At 42.2% G+C, this 27,092-nt stretch overlaps 1 protein-coding gene across 1 annotated transcript; it reads right to left on the bottom strand.

The window, feature by feature from the left end:
• Positions 1-222: 222 nt before the first annotated feature.
• HAO1 (hydroxyacid oxidase 1) lies at positions 223-27,092 on the bottom strand. Its single transcript, XM_008500555.2, has 8 exons — positions 26,941-27,092; positions 17,706-17,857; positions 9,298-9,553; positions 5,452-5,627; positions 4,430-4,521; positions 1,471-1,629; positions 1,137-1,206; positions 223-752 (listed from the first exon to the last, which is right to left on the bottom strand). The coding sequence occupies exons 1-8, from the start codon at positions 27,075-27,077 to the stop codon at positions 682-684; spliced, it is 1,113 nt and encodes a 370-aa protein (XP_008498777.1). The 5' UTR covers positions 27,078-27,092; the 3' UTR covers positions 223-681.

Below are 27,092 nucleotides of genomic sequence, written 5' to 3'. Positions count from 1 at the left end.
ATCTTCCCACGTCATGGGTTATCACCTCAATTCAAATTTCTCTTTTGCATATGGCTGCAAATTCTACAAACTCTCAGGTAGCTTCATCCTTCACTTGCCACTGTCAGCAAAGGCATCCAGGTGGAAAACAAGACTCAGGGTTCCAGCTGCAGGCAGTTGGCACAGCCTGGTGAAAGCAATAGAGCTACAAGGATTTGTACCAGCCAAGGATCTGACCGATACCTGATGCGAGAAAGCAAGATTTAATTTCCATGGGTTTTGTGTAGTTTCTGTAAACAGTGAGCAAGTAATCTCTCTTACATTTTAAATTTCTGCATTTTGATAGCTGTTTGCTATAAAAATATTTCTGTTTATAGTTTCACTTTAATAACTAAGTTACTTCCAGGCATTTATGTTAATAAAGGTATTTGTTACAAAACTCCTCAAAGATGCTGTTGGTCTAGTATAAAGGCCCATCTCTAATCACAGCTCCCAGTAGAGCAGCTTTCTTTAAGAGCCCAGGAGAATTTAGAACCATCTGTAAAATTTGCATCAAGTAGTTTCTCGAACAAACGATCTCCTATAGACCACCCTATCCCAGTCAGGATTGCAGGATGAGGCCCAAATAGCAAACGTGGAAACTTTTTGTCTGGTAGCACACTTTGTATGCAAGGGCAACACAGGAGGCGATGGTCTTCAGTCTTAAATCTTGGAAAATAATACTTCATGTCTTCTTATCAGCGTTCTGCCAATTTCTTCTACTCTCTGGCATCCTAGAGGAGAAGTCACATATCAGTTGAAAGCCCTGCATTTCTATCCCATTCTCAGCCTTTACTTTCTCTGTCCTACAGAAATTCACATTGTCGATGAAATCCAGCCCCTCAGCAACCAAGAATTTCCCACTTCTTTCATACAGATTTTTTTCTCACCTTGTGAAAAACATTTTCACTTCTTTTTACTTAATCCACTCAGCTCTCCATCTATAAAACAGAGATAACACAACTTCCTTTTTCTTCTCTTTCATAGCCTAATCTGTTTATAGTGCAAACATTTCCATCTCCTTTCTGTAGGCTGCTACAGCATCTTGCCCTGGGGAAGCAAAAGGTATGAGGAAATGCAAGACAGAGATGGTTATTACTGAGGCATTGATGTCTCACCTGACAGTGCCATTGCCAGGCGAAACTCCTCCTTCAGCATCTGGAGAACTTCTTTTGCTCCCTCTTCACCCTGGGAGATTAGGAGACAACATGAGCTATTATGTGTACATATACCCCATGGGTGTAGATACAGACAAATATACATGTGCAAACAAAATTTTAGGAACAATCAGAATTTCCAAGGACTTGCCATAGCAAATTTTAGATTACGTGGTCTGGATAAACAGGGCCACCATCACACAAACACCCTTATGTACACATACATGCACACACTGAGCCTAAACAGTGAGACAAAGTATATAAAACCAGATAATTGAGCTTTTTTCTCACTTACTTGATAAACCAAGCCCCAGATGAGAGGTCTTCCAATGAATACAGCTTTGGCACCGAGAGCTAAAGCTTTGATAACATCTGTGCCTTTTCGTACACCACCATCTAGGAAAACCTCCACCTTCCCCTCCACAGCCTCAGTGATTTCAGGCAAGACATCAATCTAGAAGAGTGAAATAAGGAATGCAGTTTGTCTGCTTCTGTAACCCTATTTATTTTTCTGAATTAATTCTAACATACAGGATCCAAGCTTTTAAGAAGTTATATGAGCAATTGCATGCCTAACTGTACTTTGTAGTGAAAAAACAGCAGTGATTTAACATGTTAGGAGATATATACAAAGCTCAAATTTATTTGGAGAGTCACATAAATAGAATAAGAATCAGCAGGATCACACAAAATGTCCATCTAATCCCATGACATATATCCAACAAGACAGTTTCAGGTATACCTAAAGAATAGAAGAAACCAAGAGCACAGAGGAGGATGCTCCATGATCTTACCGCCACAGATTTATAGTGTTCACTAATTTGGGGATGAAATGTCACCTTTAAAATAATTATGCCTGCCAGAGGCAGGCATTATACCTAGAGAGATGGAGTAAGAGAAAGGTGTGCCCTGAGAAAATTTTAACAAATATTTTTTTTTCTGTTTGAAAATGCATCTTGATTGTAGGAATAACTGCAGAAGAAAATTCTTTATATAAGAAAAAAATAGCTTTCCTTTTGAGTTTTGAGCAAGGTGGAAATGCTTTCTTCTAATGCACATACCTACGTTACTTTCACCAAGATCTACTTATTCCCTACACCAGTGATAAAGATAAGGGGGAAAAGGCTTGTGTTCCCAAGATACAAATAAGTAACCAGGGAGTTAAATAACACGTTCATACCATGCAAGCAGTCCCAATGAAGATATGAGCTTCCTGAATTCAAGCCTCAACCGTTAATTGGAGGGTAACTGTTCCTATAATGCCTAAATAATTCCTATTCATGAAAATCAGAAAAGACAGAAAACTGGAAGCCAGGTACTAAGGAGACTTGAAATAGTGTGTGGTAGCAAGACAAAAGGCACACAAATTCATGTCTTTCAAATACGGATATAATTCATTTCCCGTCCAATGGATTACAAATGACTAGGAGATGGGGGAAAAAACTTTAAGTGCAGTTTGTTTTTAGATTTGGATTAAATTTTCTTGACGCTTGGCACTTGCTGTGATTTTTTTTTCCTCCTCCCTTTGGTTTTGCTCTCTTGCCAGACATACTTTGGATCTATTTCCATATACAGAGACTACTTTCTACATCCTGACAAACTGTACCAACATTAAAGTGCTATAATAACTAAAGTATGATGCAAACCATAATTAAAACATAGATTTCCTCAGTGTGTAACTAGACACTGGAAATATTAACTAGCTTGAGTTCAACTCACGTTCTGAAAAACCATGAAATGAAAGCAAATTATTATGTTTCTAAAACAGAAACATTTAGCATGATCCAATACAGATACTTACACTATGAAAACTGCATTGTGAAATATAGTTCTTTGTATGATGAAATCCAGTGAACACATCAGCTTGAACAGTGCCTTCTCCTCTGCACTGCAGTTTTGCAAAGGAATAGCTCTTAACAAGCAGTTTGCAAATTTAATTTCTGGTCTACTGCAGTTGGCAGAAGAAGAATTAATATTTCTTGACTTTCTCTTTTCTCAAAATGATGTTTTTAATACCCTCATACATTCTTCCTGTTGGATTACCTCACATACAGATTTGCCAAGTACTCTTAGTGAAATGGGGGAGTACATTCTCAAAAGACCACAGAAGTTAAAGAAGAAAAATCCTTTTCAGAAGTATTCAGCACCCACTCTCTGAAAATTTATTTCTCTTTAAGGTGCCTAAATCTGAATAGCTGCAAACTCTCTGACAGCACAGAATCACATTTGAAAAAACCAAAAACCTCAGTCTCTCTTTTGAAACTGGAGAAGTTCTTGAGATTTTTTTCTTACTGCTTCTCAAGAGTACCTGGAGACAGTCGGGCAAGAACATCTCCACTCCTTCACTACATTAACCATTGAAAAAAACATTTGTGCTGGCATTTGGCTCTCCAGTGAAGGGCTTGGCTGGTGAAGGAGGGAAGCATAGGGCACAAGTGCTCCAAGGAAAAGGGAGAAAAGCCAGTGGCACAGCAGAGTAGATAAGATGTTACTGCAGTGGAAAAAGACTTCCCTGTCCCCTTCACCCTTCAGAATATCATCATGGAAAGGAGGAGGTTTTTCATCAAGGACACATCAAAAATACTGAAACAGTGAGAACTGGCCTTTGATTCTCCTCCCATTCATTCGCTTTGCCCTTGCACAGCTTTCCCACACCAAATGAAGCAAGATGAGTGACAACTAGAATTTTGGAAATTTTACTTCATCTTGAACATACACATTTTCATTTTGCTTTAATTCTTTTTTTTTTTTTCCAGTTGAGAACTTCTCAAATCCATTTTCATCTTTGGAAAACACATGAGGCATCATGACAAGGAAAGGGAAAAGGAAAAAAGTGTAATTTAATCACTCTATACCTCTTCCAAAGGGGAAAAGCTTTGAAAGGAGAAAAGGGAGAGTTTCCTTCTGCCTGTAGCTGTTCCGTAACTCTAATTTTTCAAAAGTCTCTGAAGAACATTAATAGGGAAAAACAGCTCTAGTAAAACCTTAACATTTAGTGAACTGCAAATGGCAAGGAGTTTAAAAAAAAAAAAAAAAAGCAGGGTGCTGCAGCCAAGGACAGTGTGCCCAGGTAGTTTTAAGAAACAGCCACATGTAAACCCTCCTGTGTTTGATCTAACCAAGGGGAGGATGCACATATAACACATATTTACAGGTTTTTTCACTCAGCTAACATGTTCAGAGAAAATGCAAACAAGCAGGTAGAAAGTAGAGAAAACCAGAGACTACTGGTATGTAATGGTACAAGTACTTACAGTTGCAGGGACCCCATCAAGCTGTCGTGCTCCATGATTTGACACCAGAATACCATTTACCCCAATCTTTACAGCTTCTTTGGCATCATCAGCTAGAAAGAAACCCAAACAAGATTTGCTCTTCCATTATGGGGACCTTAATTACATCATGACAAGGGAATTTTTGGAATCACTCAAAAAACTTTGGCAGTTAATGCAAAGCCACTTTTGGGCTTCCAAAGCCCCATCTCAATATACAAGAAAGTTTTAACTTTAACTAGTAAGACCAGAAAGGTAATTTGAAATGTTGGAGCGGTATATTTTACCTCTTTGGATTAGAACTCACTTGGGTTGTCAGCCTTTATTTTCTCTACTATGTCCCACAACTCATCACTAAGAAATTATTTTGTTAAATTATTTTCTCCAAGCCAAAATTATAGGCATGATCACAGTCATAATCCATACTTAATGAAACCACTTCACTGTGCTCAGTGCCTTTTGACAGAAAGGAAATCCCTCTTTCCTTTACGTAGTACACAACCCTGACCAGTTGGTGTTTATGGGTGCAATGAGCAGAGCAAGTTCAGCCTTCCTGGCTGCATCTGATGTCAGATATAACCAAAGCAATGCCAGCCAACCAGTTTAGTGACCAGTGGCTCTGGTCCCTACCTACTGCATGTCAAGGCAAACAAACCCTGTAGCAGAGCCACACTGACCCTCTGGCAGCTCCAGGTACTAATTTAAGCAGCTGCTACTTGTGAGGGTCTTGGGTTGCTGGGTTCCTAAGCATGCATGGAGAAGGGTTTTTTTTTTTCCCTTTGATTACTTTTGGCTCTGCTTTGGCAAATCTTTCCTACTTAGCAAGGGATGGAAATATGAATGTGCAACCCACCACATTATTCCATATCAGCAAAATGAATGCTCGCCATCAAAAAGTAATGCAGTTCTACAGCAAATTTCCAGCACAAACACATTTCCTTCTCTGGTCTCCCTACAAAAAGGGACACCGTGCTTTCCCCATGGAAAGGAGCAGAGCCACACACCCCTGAGGATTCCTTTCACGATGATGGGCAGAGAGGTCAGCCCTCGTAGCCACTTGATATCCTCCCAGTTGATGCTTGGATCAATTGCCTCAGCAACATACACAGATAGTCCACTATTTTCTCCAAAGTCTTTCCCTGAGGAGAATGCCAAGTCACTGCTTGAAAAGTTTTTTAATCTAAAAAAAGACAAATGACATAGAAAACTAATGTTAGAGAGATTCATCGTAGCCACAAATCAGCCCCTAATGCCACCATTAAGTGTACCTGTGTTAAGCCTCTGCTCTACTGCAGGGCAGAAGCAAAAAAAGCCTCTTCTAACATGTCAGATCACAGTCCTTAGAAAGTCAAATCCTTTGGCTAGCAAAGCATTTAATAATATTGGTGCAAGTTTCTCCGGCCCAAGGCAACAGCCCTAGTTCTTCCAAAATAATTAGAATAAACTCCAAAATCTAAAGGTTCAGCATCAAATCCACAATCAGGAGGAAAACAGAGCAGTGGGAGCACTAAATTTGGGCTCAAGTATCTCTCATAGACCTCCTTTGTGACTTTGGGCATGACAATTAGCCACTCCTTTTGCCTCATTTTCCCACCATGAAACACAAGAGTATCTGGCCTGGAGCAACGTGAGGATGAATGAATCCATTAGAGGCTGTGAGACATTCAGTCCCTAGAGCAGTACAGGCTGACTGTGAGATGAGACAATCAATCTTGCTTGACATAATCCAGAACTCTCTGAAGTCAAGAGGTGCACCTCTACTTACTAGCAAAAATCCCCTTAGATTTTATGCAGCATATTTGGGTTTGGTTTTGCTTTTATTTCAAATCCAGGGAATTCAATTACTGGAGGAATAGGGGATGTGGTAGGTGGGACAGAAGGAAGAAGGGAAATTTTGTTAAGCTCCATGAATTAGGTGGATCTGTACGAAGCCTTGCAAGTCAGAATTTTCATCTGTCCAACAAGACCAATATCCAGCCAGTTTGCCTAGTGTCTTTTTTTTATATAATCCCTTGTAAAACATAGGGAGGGGGGGAATTATGTTCTTAGGAAAATATGAGCTATTTACTCTTCAGCACCAAATCAGTCTCACAGTTCCTAGTAACTGAATGGTAAGTGACAGCCCCTGCACCAGGGAGTTCACAGCTTTACTACACAAAGCAGAAGGGGAAAGGAAAGCAAATAGAGAAATTCAGAAATTTCTATTAGAGAGCTAAAGCAGCCCCAAGTGCTCACAAGTATTAAACCACCATCAATAACACCAGTACTGCCAGGGACCCCCAACTTCCACAAGAGGCTGATTGCTCTATTCTTTGGAAACTGTCTCATTCCACAATGTGCTATTTTGTACTCATGTTCCATACTTTAGGAAATGCATGGCTTTTATTTTTTCATGAAAACCGGCTAGTTTTACTGCCAATTTGGTGCTTGCAACAAGAAGCATTTCATGTGTTTTCTCTGTTCAGCTCCAGGCCCAGAAGAAAATGAGAAAGGAGCAGGCTCTCAGCAAGATCCAGCTTCTCAGCTGTTGGTTTGTGGAGGGTGGGGTACCCAGAGAAAAACAGAACCATGGATAAGATTATATAAATAACTGTTGTTTTTCTTGGCCTGTGAAATGCAGATCAACACTTGCATGAATGTTGCCTTACATACATTTCTGAGCACAATGGCACCTTGTTGTTGCTTTGAAACTTTGTTGAAAGCCTGAAGCCAAGAAAAAGTTATCACATAACTGAGTAGAGCCCCACGCTAGGAGAGTTTCACCGCTGATTGTGCAACAGAATACTGTCCAAGAGTCATTCTGAAATCTGAAGTGATTAACTTGAGCCTTTACAGATTACTCCAACTTTATTATTTCACTCAAACAAAACCTAGTTATGGTTCAGTCAGGTGAGGTCAAAGTCTTTTGGAAGTGCTCTATCCCTTTTCCTCAAATATTTTTGGGTTGACTTGCATCCAAAAACTCTTTAATCCCAAGCCTTAGAATTATTCTGCCTCTAAAGAAAGCTATTTAAAGAATTTTTATTTTATTTTTATTTCAGGTAAAATAACAGCTTGTATCAATAATGTTTTGTCAATCACAGATCTAGAACGGGATGACAATACAGGGCATATGCATACCAGTGAACTACATTTTAATGTTAGGTGTGTCAGGGATTTTATTGTACTTTCTGGTTCAGGGCTGGGTTCTGGTTTTCAGGGATTTTACTGGTGCTTTCCTCTTAAAATTGTATTTTAATACAAAAATCACAGGCAAAGTTAAGGTTGCTCTGCCAGCCTTCATCATGTCCTTTACCAGCTTCAAGTACAAGAGTATGGGGGAGATCCAACACCCCAAGCTCTAGAGGTTTTGCCTGCAAGGTGAAGAATAACATTCATTGCACAGTTCCGTGACTTACCTTCACTTTGTATTATGAAAAAGAAAAGAGACCTCAGGATGTGATGTTATGTTTCTCACTATGTATGTGTTACATACAGTATACACATAGTTTAACCTGACAGTCTTAGGAGACACAGGATCTACTGTGGACACTTCAGATCCTCTGAAAATATTCAAAACTAGCTTCCACCCAGAAATCAAATGAAATTTCATCTGCTTCAAAATACTTTCAACTACCCTTTATCCTTTTTCTTTCCATTCCATTTTTGTGCTCATTTGCAGGCTCCAAATGAGAGCACACACAGTAGTCTTAATATACTCTGTGGCCAATTGCTGTCACTACAAAGAGCTACTTGTAAGATTCTCACAAGACTTCTAGATCCATTTTTCAAAGCTGAGTCCTGGATATGCCATTCATTAAATACTCTCCCAGCCCATCCCTGACTGCTAACATTGTGCCAGCACTTCAGCATATTTGTCAGGGTGGTTTGTCCACTCTACCAATTTGTATTTGCAAAATACAAGGGAAATCCATGCTCTTGCAGCACAGCCAGATAACATTGTTAAAATTAAATGCTGCATAGGCCTTGAAGTAGAGAAGAATTAAAATTAATGCTGAAGTCAATCGCGTGGCCACAAATTCTGATACACTGAAAATGTCCCAAAACACATATTGAGGTGGAAATCGTCCTCATGGAGAATTTAGAAAGACTCATCCCCGTGTGTTTCTGTATTTGATGAAAAGAAGAGTTGAACTTGCCTGGAAAGGGGCTCCACAGTTGGTAGCAGTATGTCCCTACGCCCACTCCAGTATCTTAAGACAAGATAGGTTAAAAAGGACCATAACATAGTTTGGAAGGGACCTTCGGTCCCCTTAATCCAGGCCCCCCCCTCCAAAGCACAGCCAACTCTGCAGCTCAGTCAGAGTTCAAAGTCAGAGCAGGTTGCACAAGGCTGTGTCCAGATGTGTTTTAAAGATGTCCAAGAATATATTGACAGATGAACAACGGAATGCCCCATCCCTCTAGTTTCATCAGACTGCAGCCTCATGCTTCCTGTCACATAATGCCTTTTACAGTCTTCAAATAGCCAGGAAAACTTGATTTTGATCCAAAGCAGATCATAGTGAGGCAAGGCACTGGCATAGGTTGTCCAGGGAAGTTGCAGATGTCCCCTTCCTGGAAATATTCAAGAATGGGGCTTGGAGAAACCTGGTCTAGGGGAAGGTGTCCCTGCCCACGTAGGAGGGTTGGAACTAGATGACCTCTAAGGTCCTTTCCAACCCAAGCCATTCTATGATAGCCCAAACACAGCAACTCTTCCTTGCTCAGTTCTGTGGTGCTAGCACACAGCATGGCATGGGGCACCTGGAAGAAATTCCTCATACAAGGGACAGATTTTCCCCGCAGCACTCTGTGGTGACCATGGCACTGCCACAGGTCCATCCCACATCCCATCAGCAGGCACCTACCTGAGGTGGGGAGGAAGCTGGAACTTGTTGCGCACGTCATCGATGCGCCTGCCGAGGAACGGTGTGTCTGCTGTCACGAAGATCCCTTTGTAGCCTGCTCTCTCTGCACGCCTCACGAGGGATTTGGTAACCTCCCGGTCCTTGTACACATAAAGCTGCAGCCAGTGCAGGCCATCTGGAGCTGCTTCAGCCACTTCTTCAATGGAAGAGGTGGCCCAGGAGCTCAGCATCATCCCTGTTCCCATTGCCTGGCAGGCTGAAGGAATACAAGGTTATATTTGATAGTATCCAAAACAGAGGCTTCTCAAAACAAGAGCCCTTGGCTCCCCAATGTGCTGGTGCATGTAATTTCACACTGCCTTTCCTCAGTGTTAAAGCATTCCCTGGAAGGCTGAAATTAATTGCAGTGAGTGGCCTGCTCTGAGCATTCTCTAGCTTATTCTCCATAATTATGGGCAAATTTCTGATGGCTGCTGTCTGAACATTGTTTGAGATAATTTGTGCTCCAGTACTGGAAATTAAATCAAACTAAGCCCAACCCATATTACTAATTCTTTATCCTACGCAGAGCCTGCTTGTAAGCCTCTAGTAGCTGGACACCACTTGTCAAAAATTTTGGCACTTATGGTTAAGAACATACACAAAGCTTTAAATTTATTTTATTTTTTTAAAAAAGCATTTTTAAGGCTTCCAGCTTCTTGAACAGTGCTGCAGATTGGTGTTTTGGACCTGTCATTCTCAACATTGCTCTTCAGTCCTCACCACTGCCACACAACCCCCATCAAGCTTTTGATCACAGTAATTTGGCTGGTTTCTCCTATCTCCAAATGTCCACCAGCATTAAACTTGTGTTTCTTGATATGTTTTTTTAGCAAATATCTGCTATCAGACATTTATATATCCCTACAGAGTATTTTGGGGCATAATGAAATAGAAGCACACAGTCCAGCAGATGGCCATATTTAAGGGTGGGAAGCTCTGCTGTTCTTTTCTTCAATATCTCCACCTCCTATCTCTTAACCTGAACGAGAGGGAATCCACCTGTATTGTGTGATCCCACACATAAAGCTTCACACTTCTGGGCAATAAAAAGTAAAAGTTCTGATCGCACTTGGAATGGGAGAAATACATCCCAGGTGGCTGTCCCCACCCAGGAGTCCCCAGAAATAACTACGAAAAAAATGAGCAGATACGACAGACAAGAGGTCTCCAAAGTCTCTGCTGAGACCAAAGGGATGGGTGCTCATGACTTGTGGTTTGATCCCTCCCACTTAACTTCAAAAGCTGCAGCATGAAATCACTCCTGAGGTTAAATGTCACTGAGCAATCCCAGGTGGGGTCAAGCAGCCAGAGGCTCTGTGCTGGCTGCCTCCCCAAGGGAGATTTTCAACCTGGGCTCCGCTACAAACCAGCTAACCTCATACAATTATATTTTTATGAATCTATCACTTATTCTTTTAGGAGTAATCTGTCAATGGAAAATAAAGGAAAACACACTGTAAAGCTCAAAAATATTATATAAAGCCTTATTTTTCTTGGTCTACCGCAGTATGCATACTTTTCATGTAAATGGACCTCTGTTCCAAAACGTCATCTCCAGCCCATCGAGGAATTAAAAAGTGGTCTTTATGACAACATTTGATTAAACAAGGATTACAAGTCTTAGAGAGGAAACTTATGAACAGCTTATTCAAACAAATTGGTTACACCCTTCCCCAGCCACCAGCCAGCTTCCAATCAATGGAAATACAGTAGCAACGAACCAAAACTCAACATGTTAGCCATGTAATTTGCCCCCTTAAAATCACTGAAGAGAGCTCCCTCTCACAGATTAAGCATCTGGACACGAGTTTTTTTCTGAAGAAGCCACACACACTGAACACCTAAAGTCCTGTTCAAATCAGCTGTGGTGGGTTATCACAAATGACATTAGAAATGATTTGCCAAACCAAGTCCATTAAATGATTCTAAGAAACAAGGGATCTGCATTCCTGGTGCTCTGTCAAATTCACAAACTTGTATGAGAGGAAGGATTGCTAACCCAGCAATTGCAAAACCCTCAGATCAGATAAGGAAAAAATGTAAATGTTATGGTTCAATCTGCCTTTAGGTATACATTTATTTTTATTCTTACTTTTATGCTCAACTCTACCTCTATAGCCCTAAGGATAAAATAATAGTTGCAAAAGCAAAAACAAAATAGAAACTGGATGATAATATATTCAGCAAAAGGAAGGATTTAAAACCCAAAATAATACCATATCTTTTCAACTTATCTGTGTACATGACAGTAGAGAAGATAACTCTTTCATCTTATTTAAGATTAGATTTTAAGCAGCTCGGTTCAATCAGAGTTCAGCTATCCCAAACTGAGTTTGGTGTTTTCACTAAAACACACTAACAAAATTCCTCGTCTGTCCTGTAAGGCTAACAACTCTCCTATGAGCATTTTGGATCCACACGGTCAAATTCAAAGTTCACACACACAAAAATTTTTAGAGAGTTTTAGAGAGTCAAAGTTCATTTTAGTCAATCTGTGCTTTACCTTGATAGCTTTTAAGCTTATTCTAGCAATTCTGTAGACTTTCAAAAACATGCAATACACACTTCAGCAGTGTTGCCAGGTTATTGGGTTTTTGGTGGTTTTTTTGGGTTTTTTCTTCTACCTCAAATCAGGCTAAAAATATACTCCCACTTCTTGCACATTTAGCTGCAGCTGAAGAAAACAGAAACAACTATATTTTACACTTCAATTTTGGGGCGCTGCAAATATTATTCTTACAAATGAGTACCGGATCCAGATTCCCAGGAGACACTGTTGCAGCAACGTGTGACATTTGCCAGAGTTTAAATATCAGATTTTTGTAAACCAGCCTTTCCTCATACCATGTCAGATTGCTTTCAGTTTGGAGGGTTTTTTGGGGGGTTTTTCTGCTTTTTTTGGTTGGGTTTTTTTTTTTTCCCCTCTCCTTTTTTCAGGTCTTCTTTTAATCCCCAGCATTGCCCAAAGCACATTTCCCTTTGTACACACCACAGGCTCCCACTGAGGGCAATGACAGTGCAGAGAGCACAGCATTAGCCACACACAGGAGGGCTGGGTTAGTTTTTGAGACCAGGATGCTAAAACTTTGAATTCCTTTTACACCACCTTTTTTCAGGGCCAAATGCAAATAGGATATAGGGGGGCACCTGGAAAAGGGAAACTTAAAAGCCCTCACTCCAATGCTGCCTTGGGCAGGCACAGGTTCCTCATCCCCATTGCAATCTGCCTGTACATAGTCCAAGGAAGCCCCAAGCAAGGACACATCTTCTCATGGGGGAATATAAACCGCAGTAAAATGGGGTTTTCCTCATCCTTAGGTAATTCAACTGAAAGATTTTGCATAATGACAAACCAAACCTGACCATGTGACAGGACCCACCAGGGAAGTCCACATAACAGAGTGATTACGGTTTTCAGCCCTTTCTCCATTCTGAAACCTCAGAATCACCATCCCACCTATGGCAGAACTTTATCCATTAATTTGTATGGAGTTTGTCCCTGAGGGCAACTCGGAGGCAACTTACTTCAAGGGAGGACACAGGAGAGGAGCCCAGTCCAAGCCTGTTTATTTTGTCAGGGCTACCTTGTATGGGGATGGGAACTCTTGCTATTTCTCTCTAGCTCTGCAAATTCCCATGGTTTCCCTTATAGGGGCACTGCCAAAACACAGCAGCCAAACTGCTGTGGTCATTCTTCTCCGAATCCACCAGTGAATCCACTGTCCCCAAGTTAGAGGCCAGAGGACACGAGCTGGAATCAACACAATGTCCTTTCTGCACTCCCAGAGAAGTAGCAATGTTCTTGGAGCTGCATCTCCTGAGGAACAGAGTTGTTTAAACTACTTAACATTACTCTCTTTACAAAACACATTTGGCTGAGACATCCCCCGCCCAGCCTTTACCTCACTTACCCCTTACAAAACACTGCATGAGAGTTGTGCCTACGATCCTTTTGTTGACACAACACATTTTGTCAGCTGTTCAGGAAGGCTGGAGGCAGCAGGTAAAAATACACTTGGCCAAAACGGATCTGGCTGTTCTAGGAGGGCTGTCATGCCAGACTGCCTACGTACACTTGCATCAGAAAGTCCCCTGGCCATTCCAGTCTTTAGGGGCAGTCAGGGCCAGCTCACTTCAGCCCATGTGGTCACACGTGAATATTGTCCTCTCAATGACTCCGGAGTAGCCATGGCACAAAATTAACACCTTTTTGTAGCACAGGAGAAACATGTAAACAGGAGTAAACATAGTAAACAGGAGAAAGATGGGCACAAAGTCCTACTGTTTTCACTATGACTGAGCAAAAAGAGCAACAGACTGCAAAATCCCTCCCTCACAGTCGTGAGCACATCAGATGAGCACAAGGAACCTGAATTCAAATGCTCAGTAGCATCAAAGCAAAAAAAAAAAAGCACTTTGGAAACCTGATAAGAGTGGAATAAAGGAACAAAGGTGTTGCTCCTTTTCTAATGAAAATGATAGAGATGTGAGTAATTAAACTAAATCAGGGGGCACAAAAAGCTTTTCAGTCAATATTCCCATTCTCTGTTTGGCAAAGCAAATGGTGCAGTCCCATCGCAGGTGATGGTGAAATCCTTCTTGCGTCAGCAGTAACTCAAAGCTGTTTGAGAGCAACTGCAGAGGGTAAACATAAATCATCAGATCTGAGCAACTAGCATTCAAAGTTGTCAAAAGTTTCTGGCCAAGGAAACAGTCAGGCTGTTCAGCCTGATTTTCAGCAAGTCAGAGAGAAATCAGGTATTGCAATACCCCTTTCTGGGCCAAAGCATAAGAATAGAAGGTAATGAGTTTTATCTCTAATGAGCAGCAATATAAACAGAATAGACATATCAATAAAACAATGCTATGTATCTATTTATAACCAATTAAGGTTTAAAAAAAATTTGCTATTTCTTACTAAGCAGCTGGAAGGTACACAAGATTTTGTTTCAGTGCTCTCAAAGGTGGGTCCTGTTTACAGAAGCATTGAGTGCAACTGGCAAGCAGACAAAACAGGGATCACATTGGTTTGCAAGCCCAGCATGAAGTCAGGATGGCAAATTAATGTCTTTGCATGGAGTCATAGGGAATCTTATGATGGACAAGTGGAAAACAAAATAAAAATCACAGAATCTGAAAAGTTCTGTTGAAAAGCGTTTAGAGAACAGTCCTTTGCTCTTTAATGGTGGATAAGATTATTCATCAAATTTGGCAAGTATTTTTAGTTGAAGAGGTTGAAATTGGAGTGGGAAGGACAAGAAAAATTCACCTAAGTCAAAATGTCATGTGTTGATATTTTCAAAATGGAAATGTTTTCTTCTGAGCTAACACTTTTGTTTCAAAACAGAACTATGGCTAAAAGCATTAGCTAGTAGGAAAATGAAATAAAGCCTTGTATTTTGGATCAAATTAAACATTTCAGTTAAATTCAAAACAATTTTCCTCCCAGTTTTTCAGTTTCTACTGAAAAGAAAATCCATTATTTGGAGAATTGCCACATGATTAACTACAACTAAAATGTTAGGAAACAGACTTGTAGAAAGACCTAGAAAAACTGAAATGATTGCCAAGGTCCCTGAAATTGTTCAAGGGCTGAAAGAGTATTCTCTAGAAGGAAGGACTCCAGGTCCATTTTGACACATCAAAAGAGAACCTGAGAAGCAACCTTATTACAGTTTACATGAACAGTATTTTTTAATTTTTTTTAAAAGCCTAGCTGACAGAAGCAAAACAAAATGCAACATGCTCTTGTCCTGTAGACAAGACATTTATGCTGTATCCTGCAAGGGAAACCTGCTGGAAGAGTGAAGCAGTTCAGAGGAAAATGCTTTTGCTTAAGGAAATTCTTTGGCAGGATCAGGCATCATTCTCCAAATACAAGAGCAAGGGACAGAGTTGTTATCCTACCTGCACCACCCTGCTCTGCAGGCAAGGGTGGTGTGAACCCAAGTTGATCTTTTGGGGTTTAAGCTCAACCAGGCAGACGTGTGGCAGTGCCCAGGCACACAAAGGGGGAAGATGTGGGAGCTGCCATGCTCCCTGACATGAGCCAGGTGCATGCTGCTTCCTTGTCTGGCCAGGAATGGACAAGATTCAGACCCTGCTGTACTTTTCAAGGGCCACCACAACAGTCAAGGTGCCACCACATATGTGGCTTCCTACACAAAGGAGCCAGAAGTCAAGCCAGAAGTACACCAGGCTTGGCTAAAGCCACAAGACTGTGGATCAGATCTTCTTGCCTTGCATAAGCTGGTGCAGCCGAAGCAAGAGCCAGATGAAAGCAACCAACAAATTGCTTGCTTGTGTTTCAGTTGTATTGCAGAGTTTAAGAGAATCTTGATGTAGCAACCCTCCTTATCCCAAATGTTCCAATTTTAACAGAACTTTTAAGCCAAACATGTACATTGAAGATAATCCCCGACATCTTAAGGTCAAACAAAAAGTTTGGCACTGAATACACCACTCCACCTTTAACAGAGCACAAAAGCAAATTTTTTTTTTACAAGGAACCCTAATGCAATACGGAGAGTGTGAATTTAATTACATTCTCCTTTGAAAGTGATGAAAAATTTGCCAGTTCCTATGGATGTGTTTATTTCACTGCACATTCAAACCCTTGCCAACACAACAAGCTCTTCTAGCTTGAAAACCAAAGAACATATAATCACATATTAAAATTCATAGAATCATAGAATGGTTTGGGTTGGAAGAGACCTTGAAGATCATCTAGTTCTTACTGCCCTGCCTGGGTAGGGACACCTTGCACTAGATTTGGGTGTCCCAGGCCCATCCAATCTGGCCTTGAACTCTTGCAGGGAGGAACTGCCATAACTTCTTTGGGCAATGTGTTCCAGCACCTCGCCACACTCATAAGAAGGAATTTTCTCCTAAAGTCTAAGCTAAGTCTCCCCTCTTCAAGTTTTAAACCATTTCCCCTTGTCCTACACATATGTGTAAAAAAAGTTTAAAAATATAAATAAATATAAATATAAATAAATATAAATCTACAGAAGTAAGAAACGTGAAAAGTTATCTCCTACAACTATTAGTCTTGTTTTACCAATCAATTTCACATGGCACTATAAATTCATTTTAGAACATGTCCAGGCCATAGCATCAGTAGAAATTTTTGCTAAGGAACATCCTGAATTTTGTTTGTTTTGAATCTTGTTCTTAACATTGCATTATCATGCTTGCACCTAACAGTATAGTGCTTCAGAATTTCCTCCCAGCATAATCTGGGCCAGAAATAAACTGCAAGAGCTACCAAAAGGCAGGACAAGAACCAAGGTGTCCCATTAGACACCACTTCACACAACAATCCAAAGTATTCGAGCTCCATCATGTGGAAATAGCCTGTACATGCAATAAGCAAAAAAAATTTGGCTTCCTAAAAAATAATCTCCTGGGAAAGGAAAAAATGTATCCACAAACATACTATAAAATCAGATAAATCTGCTTGGCTGCTGTATGAGTTGGGCTGCATCCCATCACAGTGCTCATCACAGCACCATGGATTTTTGATGAGAAATGAGATCAGCTCCCACAGCAGGGCACATAATTAGTAGGCTCACTTCACACTAGCATTTGCTGCATTGGTCATGGAAATGCTGCCAGATGTAAAGCTCAACCTTGAACAGGATTTGTTTTTTTTTAAAGTATTTGCCTGTTAGGTTTTATATCTTTATGTTTCATTCAGTGCTGGAACATGGAAACACACAGTCTGACACCGTTTGCATGCAACAGGCACACCGTGTGACCTCTTTTTCAGAATTTGTGTCATTCTGCAGCTCAGGATAAGAAGAGAAAAAAGATTTCACATCTCAGTTCTGGTTAACATCTCATTTCTTGCAGCCTTTTTGGCTGTAGTCTCCCTGCTAGCAACATCTTTTTGCAGCATTGAGCTCAAAGGGCCCTTATTTTTCGGGCTCCCTGGGATGCTCAAAAACTCTCTTTAAAGTGAGCATTTTTCCCAGACAAATAAAGGCTTCTAAATTCCTGCAGACACCTCAGTAACAGGAAGAACGTCTCCATGACGTGCATACAGAGTGCATAGAGTGCATACAGAGTGCATAGACAGATAGTTTTCAGTTTTTTATTTCTTACAAATTATTCCCCTTGTATATACTGCATTTCTCATGTCTGTTTCATAGAGAGGGCAAACTTTCACACAAACCATGCAGAAGGAAACAGTAAAAGAATTGCAACACAAAAAAATAAAGCCAGTTTCCCTGCACTTCAACTCAAACCCATCCTGGCCACAGCATTTAGGAGAGCAAGAGGCCAAGCTGGCCTTCACTACCAGGAGGAAAGATATTATTTTGTTCATCTTTGGGTCACTGCAGGGGAATCTGGGCAGGGTTTACCTTTAGCAGTAGCTGTCTCTCCATCAGGGTGAGCCATGCGCTGCATCGCCGTCGCTCCAACGCAGAGGGGCATGCTGATTTTCTGCCCTAGGACTGTAGTTGACAAGTCCATTACTGACACATCCCTGAGCACCCGGGGGTAAAGCTTCCATCTAACACAGAGATAAATAAAGAGAACAAAAACATCCTGCATCATCAGGGTTATTTACATTTCCTAATGGGCACGTTTTCCTTCTGTCGGGAGAAACATGGTGAAAGCTGTGCTGGGGATGGAGCAGAACCTTATTGCAGAACCCATGAAATGCACATAGCCAGGAGGGACCAGGCAAGGAGAACTGAAGTCCATGGAGGGCAAAAGCAGTAAAGAGCCTTTGAACATTATTGGCTGGTATAATCTGAAAGAAAAGTCAGGCACTGCAAAATAATGTTAACAGTGAGTCTCAGCCTCCTCAAAAGCCTCAGCTAAGAACAGAATGACAGAGAGTGTACAGGAACAGAAGTCACCAGCCTCCCTCAGTTATTCCTGTTATTAGGGAACCAAAAGACATGGAATTTTCAGACAAAACTATCTTGGCCAGCCCACTTAGCCCTTCTCTGTGCTACAGGTTGAGACCACAGAGAAACAAGTTGCCACGTGGGAAGCAGGTAGGCAGGATGGCTGCCCTGGCTTCCTTCAGCTTGTAGGTGTGAGGAACTCCATTGCGGAACATCCCTGCTGGCACAGAGGCCAAGCTGCTTTGCTCAGAGAGGTCCCATTCCCTGCAGTCACAGGCTGCTGTACAACACATAGTCCCTGGGAGTATAGCTACAGCCCCAGCGACAGACTGTCATACCAGGAGGACTCCAGACTTCCATAAAAAGACCAAATTTAGCCACTGTAAATTGGTGCAGGAAAAGACCAAGGATCACAACTCCCAATAGTGAAAATTATGATCTAATCCTTGAATGATGTGGCCCACCATCTGCTCCACTGTTACTGACTTCACTTTACCTTCAATGTGTCTACACAGAATCATCAACCCAGAGCTGGAATTTATGCTCCTTTGGGGTCTTCATCTTGGTACAAATGGAGTTTGACTCCAAAACAGAGCAAATTAAAACACACTTAATCTGAAATTGTGACTTATTGTGGTGAAGAGGGACACCACATGCTGGAATATACAGAAATTTATCTTCCACCCTTGCCCAGCAGCAGCACAAAAGTATCATGGTCCCAACCAGATCACCCCACAATATCCAGACTCATCTTAAAAGGGTCACACTTCTGGGGGGGGGGGGAAACATATGACTTGGGACTTTTTCTGACCCTCCAGGCAATGTTTCAGTGAAGCCAATGTTCCTAGAAGCCACAAGAGGGTGTGCAACAGCAGGGGCTGCCTCTGGACACGCCAAGCTTTCTGCAAGCCCTAGTAGGATATACATCAATCTCCCACTAAGCATCCCTCTCCCTGAAACGCCTCTGCACTTTCAGATGATGGCTACAGAGTTTTAATTACACAATGTAACTAAAGCTTAAGCTCTAGTACTGCTGACCCCGACCTACCAGCTCAGCACCAGAAAGCTTGAAACTGGTATAATTGTTGCTGGCAATGAGGTAGCAACCAGAGCCACTGTTACTCTCAGATGATGCTCTTGACAGCAAGTAGTAGTCAGCTTGAGTTTGCATATTTGACAGGTTAGAAAACAAAACAAAACAAAAAAACCAAAATAAGAATCTCTTTATTTTATAGAAAGACTAAGAGTCATCCCCAAAGAAGCGTGGAATAGAAGCAGGACAAAACTCAAAATTTCTGAAGCCCTAGAGCATGGTGCAGTGCCAGCTCCCCAGGAAGCACTCCCCAGGGATGAGAACAATAGTTATGATGCTTGGAAGGAGACATGTAGTTGTGGGAGTCAGCTGTATTATTCAATGCCAAGACATACACTGCAAGTATGTCTCCACAGATTTGTTTTCATGCTATGGTATCAGTGTGTTATTTTTCAAGGGAGGATGGGCTGAGGGTGGGACAAGGAAAACATGACTTACTCCCCCCTCCCCCCCTTTTGTTTCTAATCCTCATGCCAAAGGCTTTCTCCCAGCTTTGAGACATCTTTTCCCAGCAAGTATAAAGGAAACAAAAAAATGGAATCTCTTTTTCATTTTTAAGGTCAAATTCAAAAGCATAAAGATCTCCCTCTTCCTCAGCCTCCTAGTTTCTCTGCTGTCCCTGACCTGTCAGATTTACACCTGGTGCAAACTACTGACATCTCAGTGCACAAGTGTGAGGGTCACTCCTGAAGCACCAACATTTCTGTAGTGCTTATAGCTAGGGAAAGAAACAAGACCAAAATCCCTTCCCAACAGTGTATGCAAAAATAAAAAAAATTCTGTTTCAAGCAGTGATAAACAGCCTTCTTCCCACTTACCTTCAAATTACTCCATCCATGAACTTTTTGGGGTCCTCAGGTTCATTAGCTCCAGATTTTAAATGTAAACATATCTTCCAATATTTTCTGTGGCTTCTCTTCCATTCACACCTCTAGACCAACATTAAGTTGATACCCACAACTGAGTATCCACTAGGTCCCATGAAAAATATTAAAAGGGATTGCTACTTTAGCATTAGGCTCTTGAAATAAGGCTTTGAAAATATGGGTGTTTTCAGTAGTGAGTTTGCTGGACACTGCAAGTGAGGCATTTTCTGGCCACACCCTTAACAACAGCAAGCAAAACCCAAAAGCAGTATTTCCCACTAACCAGAGAATGCATTCATTTGGCTGCTACACATTACCACCTGCTTCCTCCAAGTCTTAAGATGGCAAGATTTCCTGGAGATTCTGCAAAAGCCTTGTATATTTTTTTTTATTCATCTTCTCCTCATCACCAACATTTTTTTTTCAGCCAAGTCTTATATGCTGCAATCAGCAATTAGAGGCAAGTACATCTTCCTTCCCAGCTGGAAGCTGGGAGATGCCTCAGTGGGAAGGCAGCAAGCACTGGCCATTTAGGCACCTTCAGCTAAATGCTGTTTTGAAAGGATGAAAGGAAAGGAGGGAGGGATTATCAGATTTTTCTCTACCTTTTCCCTCTATGTTAAAAAATTTCAGAATATAAATTATCTTACAGTTGGGCAAGAGGAAAGCACTCCTTCCCCATTCATTTCCAGCTGTGAAAAATGTTGAAATTTTCTAAGTGCAACACATTTTGAAGCAGCTCTTCTTGTTTGCTTTCCATGTCCACGCTGAGTTATCCCTTCATGCTGCATATTACAAGTAGTGCACCTAGGCAAGGACACAGCATTCAGGCAGTGTCCATCACACTCCAATCTACTTTGCTGCCTTAATCTAACCCCCCAGCTCCACTTCCCATCACAAGGGGCAGGTGCTAGTGCTGTGTGAGGCTAAGAAACATCTGCTTTTGCTTGAGGAAAATCAATTTTCTCTCCCAGGGTGTCTTGCCATCCACACAGTGACTCTTCTCACAGCATTCTGCAATTCTGAAGTGAACGATGTTGCAGAAACATAACCACTTTATTACCAGAAGCATTCCTTTCCTTTCCCACCCCCTACAATTTCACGTTTGTTTGACCCCAATCACATCCTCAGCCTTGGTTTTTTTAACCAGTATTTAAATTATTCATGTGTCCAGTCATTTTAACATCCTTAATACCTAGCTACTAGATGACTATATATGTATGGAAAAACATGCATCAATGCTGTCACTGATAAGCAAGCAACTGCTGTTCCCCATGCATGCCAAAAAAATGTATCTTCTCCAAAGGCCACCAGGGAGTTAGGGGCAGATCATGTCACAGCTGATTAGCAGAAACACATTCCTACACACAAATATGTCTCCCCTTTATTATAATGCCAAAAGGGGAGACTTCAGATTGATTTATTGAATGCTATCATGACCTTGTCATGAAATCTGTTCTCCATTCAGGCTCCTTGGTTCCTTGACAACTTGAGGGTCAATTTAATCAGCAGACAGCAAAGTGCAGGAAGGACCCGTGGTGTTTCAGGATGCAGAGCAAATGCAAGGTGACTGCAGTCTGATGCCACAGAGAGTCAAGTATGCTCCAACACCCTAAATCATCATCTTTGGTCTTAATGCCTCACTTACACCAGTGCAATCTCCAAGTCATTTGAAAACCATGAATAAAAATTAACTGGCCGTAGTAGGAACACACCGATGGGGAAATGCAAGCTCCAGTTCTTAGAATCATAGAATCATAGAATTAGCCGGGTTGGAAGGGACCTCAGAGATCATCTAGTCCAATCCTTGACCCACCGGAGCAGTTGCTAGACCATGGCACTGAGTGCCACATCCAGTCTTTTTTTAAATGTCTCCAGGGACGGAGAATCTACCACCTCACCGGGCAGTCCATTCCATAGCCTAATCACCCTCTCCGTGAAGAAATTCTTTCTAATATCTAACCTAAACCTCCCCTGGCACAACTTAAGACTGTGTCCTCTTGTCTTGTTGAAGGTCGTCTGTGAAAAGAGTCCAGTTCCCACCTCGCTACAGCCTCCTTTCAGGTAGTTGTAGACAGCAATGAGGTCTCCCCTGAGCCTCCTCTTCTCCAGGCTGAACACCCCCAGCTCCCTCAGCCTCTCCTCATAGGGCCTGTGCTCGAGTCCCTTCACCAGCCTGGTTGCCCTCCTTTGGACCTGTTCCAGGACCTCTACATCCTTCTTAAACTGAGGGGCCCAGAACTGGACACAGTACTCGAGGTGTGGCCTAACCAGCGCTGAGTACAGGGGAAGAATCACCTCCCTGGACCTGCTGGTGACGCTGTTTTTGATACAGGCCAGGATGCCATTGGCCTTCTTGGCCACCTGGGCACACTGATGGCTCATGTTCAGTTTCTTGTCGATGCAGACTCCCAGGTCCCTTTCTGCCTGGCTGCTCTCCAGCCACTCTGTGCCCAGCCTGTAGCGCTGCATGGGGTTGTTGTGGCCAAAGTGCAGGACCCGGCACTTGGCCGTGTTGAACCTCATCCCGTTGGAATCGGCCCAGCTCTCTAGTCTGTCCAGGTCCCTCTGCAGAGCCCTCCTGCCTTCGAGTTGGTCCACACTTCCTCCCAGCTTGGTGTCATCTGCAAATTTGCTGATGATGGACTCAATCCCTTTGTCTAGGTCGTCGATAAAGATATTGAACAGAACTGGGCCCAATACTGATCCCTGGGGGACACCACTAGTGACCGGCCGCCAACTGGATGCAGCCCCGTTCAGCACCACTCTCTGGGCCCGACCCTCCAGCCAGTTCCTAACCCAGCACAGGGTGCTCCTGTCCAAGCTGTGGGCTGACAGCTTTTTCAGGAGGATGCTGTGGGGGACGGTGTCAAAGGCTTTGCTGAAATCCAGGTAGACCACATCCACAGCCTTCCCCTCATCCACCAGTCGGGTCACCTGATCATAAAAGGAGATCAGGTTGGTCAGGCAGGACCTGCCCTTCCTAAACCCGTGCTGGCTGGGTCTGATCCCTTGCCCATCCTGCAGGTGCTGTGTGATTGCACTGAGGATGATCTGCTCCATAACCCTGCCAGGCACTGAGGTCAGGCTGATGGGCCTGTAGTTTCCCGGGTCCTCCTTCCGGCCCTTTTTGTGGATTCTTCCCTTAGTCCCAGAAGATGGGGAAACTAGAGAACACTTACTCTACCTAGTTTTAACAGCATCTTAAACACTGGCCTTTTGGAGACATTTTATGCTCTAGTCTCTGCTTAAAGGTCCAAAGTATTCCAAGCTCCTGTGCTGCCAAAAGGTCAGGCCATTGATTTTACAGTCCAAATTGTGGGGCTCCATGGGTTGTTCCAAAGGTTTACCAGCATGTATCAAAACTACCATTCTTTTGCTAGAGCAGTCTTTAATAATAATATATTTATTTCTCCATAAATGCAACAATTCAGTTGCCAAAGAATAAAGAGCTTAGAGACAAACTCAACACTGATTTTTCTCCAAATACAATCCATCCCAGCAGGCTTGCTTACACCAATATAATTTTGCAGCACACAGATATGGGTTAAAATCCCTTTTTCTGGTTCAGTTTCATGCTTTCTTTTCCATTTAGACATAAGCATTTATATATATGTCTATAAATATTTAAATAAATTGTAAATAGTTTTAATAGGAATGAACCCTGCAACGAGCTTCTGACAGTAGAAATCAACAGGAGTTCTCTAGCCATGGGAAATGAAGCTGAATTAACTTGCAATGTGACTTTGTGGCTCGGAGGTGTAAAGTCCATCTTACTTTATATTTACCTACAAGCTGTAGTCATGAACAGGGAGAAAAACTAGTGCCATGCTCAGAGACATGCAGGGACTGTGCAAGAGTCAGGGCAAGAAGCAGCCATGCATTCTTACCATGCTTCTCCCAGCAGCATTGAAGAAAAAAAAGAAAGATTAGAAAAGTTCCTTGTGTCACACACCAAGAAAACAGGCACCCATCACCACAAGTTATCCCTGTGCTCCAGAGGCTTCCACAAAGCTTAAGCACCCCATTACAGGGGTCACTTTCAGAGAGGAAGGTCTGGCTGGCAGCAGGCTGTAAGTGCACTCTGCTTTCTGAGAATATTTCCATTTGTGAATAGACAGGCACAGGAAGGCACTGGGAATATTGAGAACAATTTAACTTACATTTTGCAGTGCTGCATAAGGGCTATTTTAAACTCTGACCATCTTTACTTTTATGTCCTTCTTGTTATGGAGAGATATGACAACACAGTGGTCTGTGAAGCTGTAAAGTCACTGTATACATGCTCCAGCCCTGCATCCTTTCCCTTTTATGCAGGTAAAGCTGGCAAGCCCCAGCTGATGGCTTCAGCTGCAATGCCCACCCTCACAGGAAGAGCTGTGTTGGCACTGCAGTAATGAGAAAAGAGGGGACTGTGAGTCTCCCCAGGGATGCTGGGTTTTAGGTTCTCCCACTGACTTGCTGGGTGACCACCAGGATATCAACACCCTTTCCTATGCTTTGGTGGACTCCCAGAAAGATGGATATATACAGAGATGAAAAGGTAACAACTTCAGCATTTATATCCTGTGACCTCTCTCTTTGGCTATCAACAACTTAAGTTTTGCTTTATGATTTAATGGAGTATCCCCATTATCAAATCTTTCAGATTTTATCCTTAGCCTTTCTGAAAGATGTCCAAATGGCTCAAAGCTACTGCAGAAATCAGATTTTGTTTGAGACAAATTAACAAAGGGAAGGGCAGGAAAGATAGAAACACAGCTTCCATCCCCTTCATACCTTCACTGCTGAGGAGCAGGAACCCGGCACCATGAGCCTTTATAGCCACACCAAGATCTGGCAAATTTCATTTACTCTTTTCCCTACATCTCAGGCTGTTCAAGGCACTGCTAATTAATGCCTCCCTCAGTTCCAAGATGCCTGCAAGCTCTGCAAGTTTGCAAGCCTAAAACTGAAGGCTCTTACTGATGAGAGAAGATGCCAGGAAAGAGGAGGTGAGCCTGAATGTCCACAAGTGACCAGCTTGATGCAAGGAGGTTGTCTTATGAGAAGAAACTGCCCCTGCAGTGGAAAAGAGAAGCAGAGCTGCTCTAATCTCACCACTTCTAGATCCACTAATACCACAACAGCAAGAAGATACACCCAGCCATTTGTTAGCCTGTCTCTGGGCAGATTAGATCCAACTTGTGTTTAATCACAATTACCTCTAGAAGTTAGTAGTAAGAAGTTCACTGTTTCTACAGTTTATTGCCTTTGAGCACTTTCTTTGAACGTCCTTTCATTTTGATCTTATGAAGGCATCTGGAAGCAGTAAAAAAAATGAAGTCAATTAAAAAAATAATTAGGTGAGCCCTACTACATACCCTCCTGCTCCCATTTACTTCTTAGAGCTGGATCAGTCCTTTTGTTTGTATTTGAGTAGCACCAAGCACAGGAGGATTTCAAATCCAGGGTGAGAGACTGCACACAGAACTAAGAGGTATGAAATAAGTGGTTCCAGTAGAGGTCAGTTTTCTTCTTCTAAGATTATCAAGCTTTTCTGTGTGTCCCTAAAATGAGGCTCCTGAGCTCTGGCCACAAGATCCCATTAAATTATTTACTACTGAGTTTCCTAGAGCATTACTAAAGCTGCATGGGATTTCCAGCTCATAGCCTGTGAGAGGGCAACTGGAGCAGCAACCGGGATTTTGCTGCTCTACAGTGGAAACACTAAAGTGAGGAGGAGAGGGAAGAAGACTAAAAACAAACTCGAGAAACCTTATTTTGGTTTCTTAGTCTCAGAGGGATTTAAGAGAAAGCCTTTAGGATAAGCAAAGACAAGTGCAGGGGGGTTAAGTGTCTGCCACCAACACAGTACACAAAGGAAAGAGAAGCCAGAAATTGTTCAAGCAGCTTGACAGGGCTCAGCTGGGCTGAGGCCACAAGCCTCCAGCTCCCTCCTCCCCTTCCTGCAGTGCCTGGGCTGATGCTCTGAGGGCAGAGCAGCAGTGGAGACCCAGGGGATGAGGAACTCACTGACACAAGTTCTGAACTCTCTTGCACCAAATCTGACAGCAAATGCTGGTTTACTTAGTGTTGACCTTGTACTTTTGAGACAAAGGGTGACCTGTATCTGGATTTTCACAGCAGTTCAAGGGGCCACTTTCTAAGTCAAAATTGGTTTATAATTGTTCCCATAACTTACAAAATTTCCTGGTGAAGTCCTGACCTTCCTGCTGGAAGCCTCTGAAGCACAGCTTGGTCTCCCCATACTGAGCCCTGGATTTCACCATTTGCCCCGGAGCTGGGACAGGCAACTCCTTTCATGGAGCAATGCTGCACAAGCACCTACCAGGGAAGGTGCATAACCAATTTGGTTTGGGAAGAAAAAGCAAAAGGCAAGTGCGGCTCAGAACCTAAAAGGGACAACCCCACCACAAGAATCCCTTGATGGAATCACAGCCTGAAATGTAGAAATTACAGTTTCATCAGCTGATTAAAAGACCTGAAGGGCCCTTTAGAAAATTTATGTTAACAAAAGAAATAAAATGCAGGTAAAACTGAAGAGACTTTCAGGATTGCCTTTGACAGAAAATATTAGTTGGAGTGAAAGGGGAGAGGCAGTTTTTCCAAATATTAATAAGGCTTTTCTCTTAAAAAAAAAAAAAAATGCAGGAAAAGCTGAGTTTTCTTCACACACACACACACACACACACACACAAAGAATGTGTTACACCACATTTACTAATAAAGCAGAATTTATACCCCTACCTCCCACCCCAGCCTTTATTCATCCTCCTACCTTGAAAATGCTGCTACATTTTCTGCAAGTGTTTGCTGGTCATCTGCTCCGGATCGGTAATAATCATAGACTGATTTGGGGAGGAATTTCTTAGCATACTCTTCAAAATCAGCAACGCAAACTGGTTTTCCAGACATGTTTGCAGGGTTAGT

The sequence above is a fragment of the Calypte anna genome, chromosome 3, assembly GCF_003957555.1.
Source record: "Calypte anna isolate BGI_N300 chromosome 3, bCalAnn1_v1.p, whole genome shotgun sequence".
Lineage (NCBI taxonomy): Eukaryota > Metazoa > Chordata > Aves > Apodiformes > Trochilidae > Calypte > Calypte anna.
Note: the sequence above shows the minus strand (reverse complement) of the source record. Positions and strands in the feature narration are given on the sequence as shown.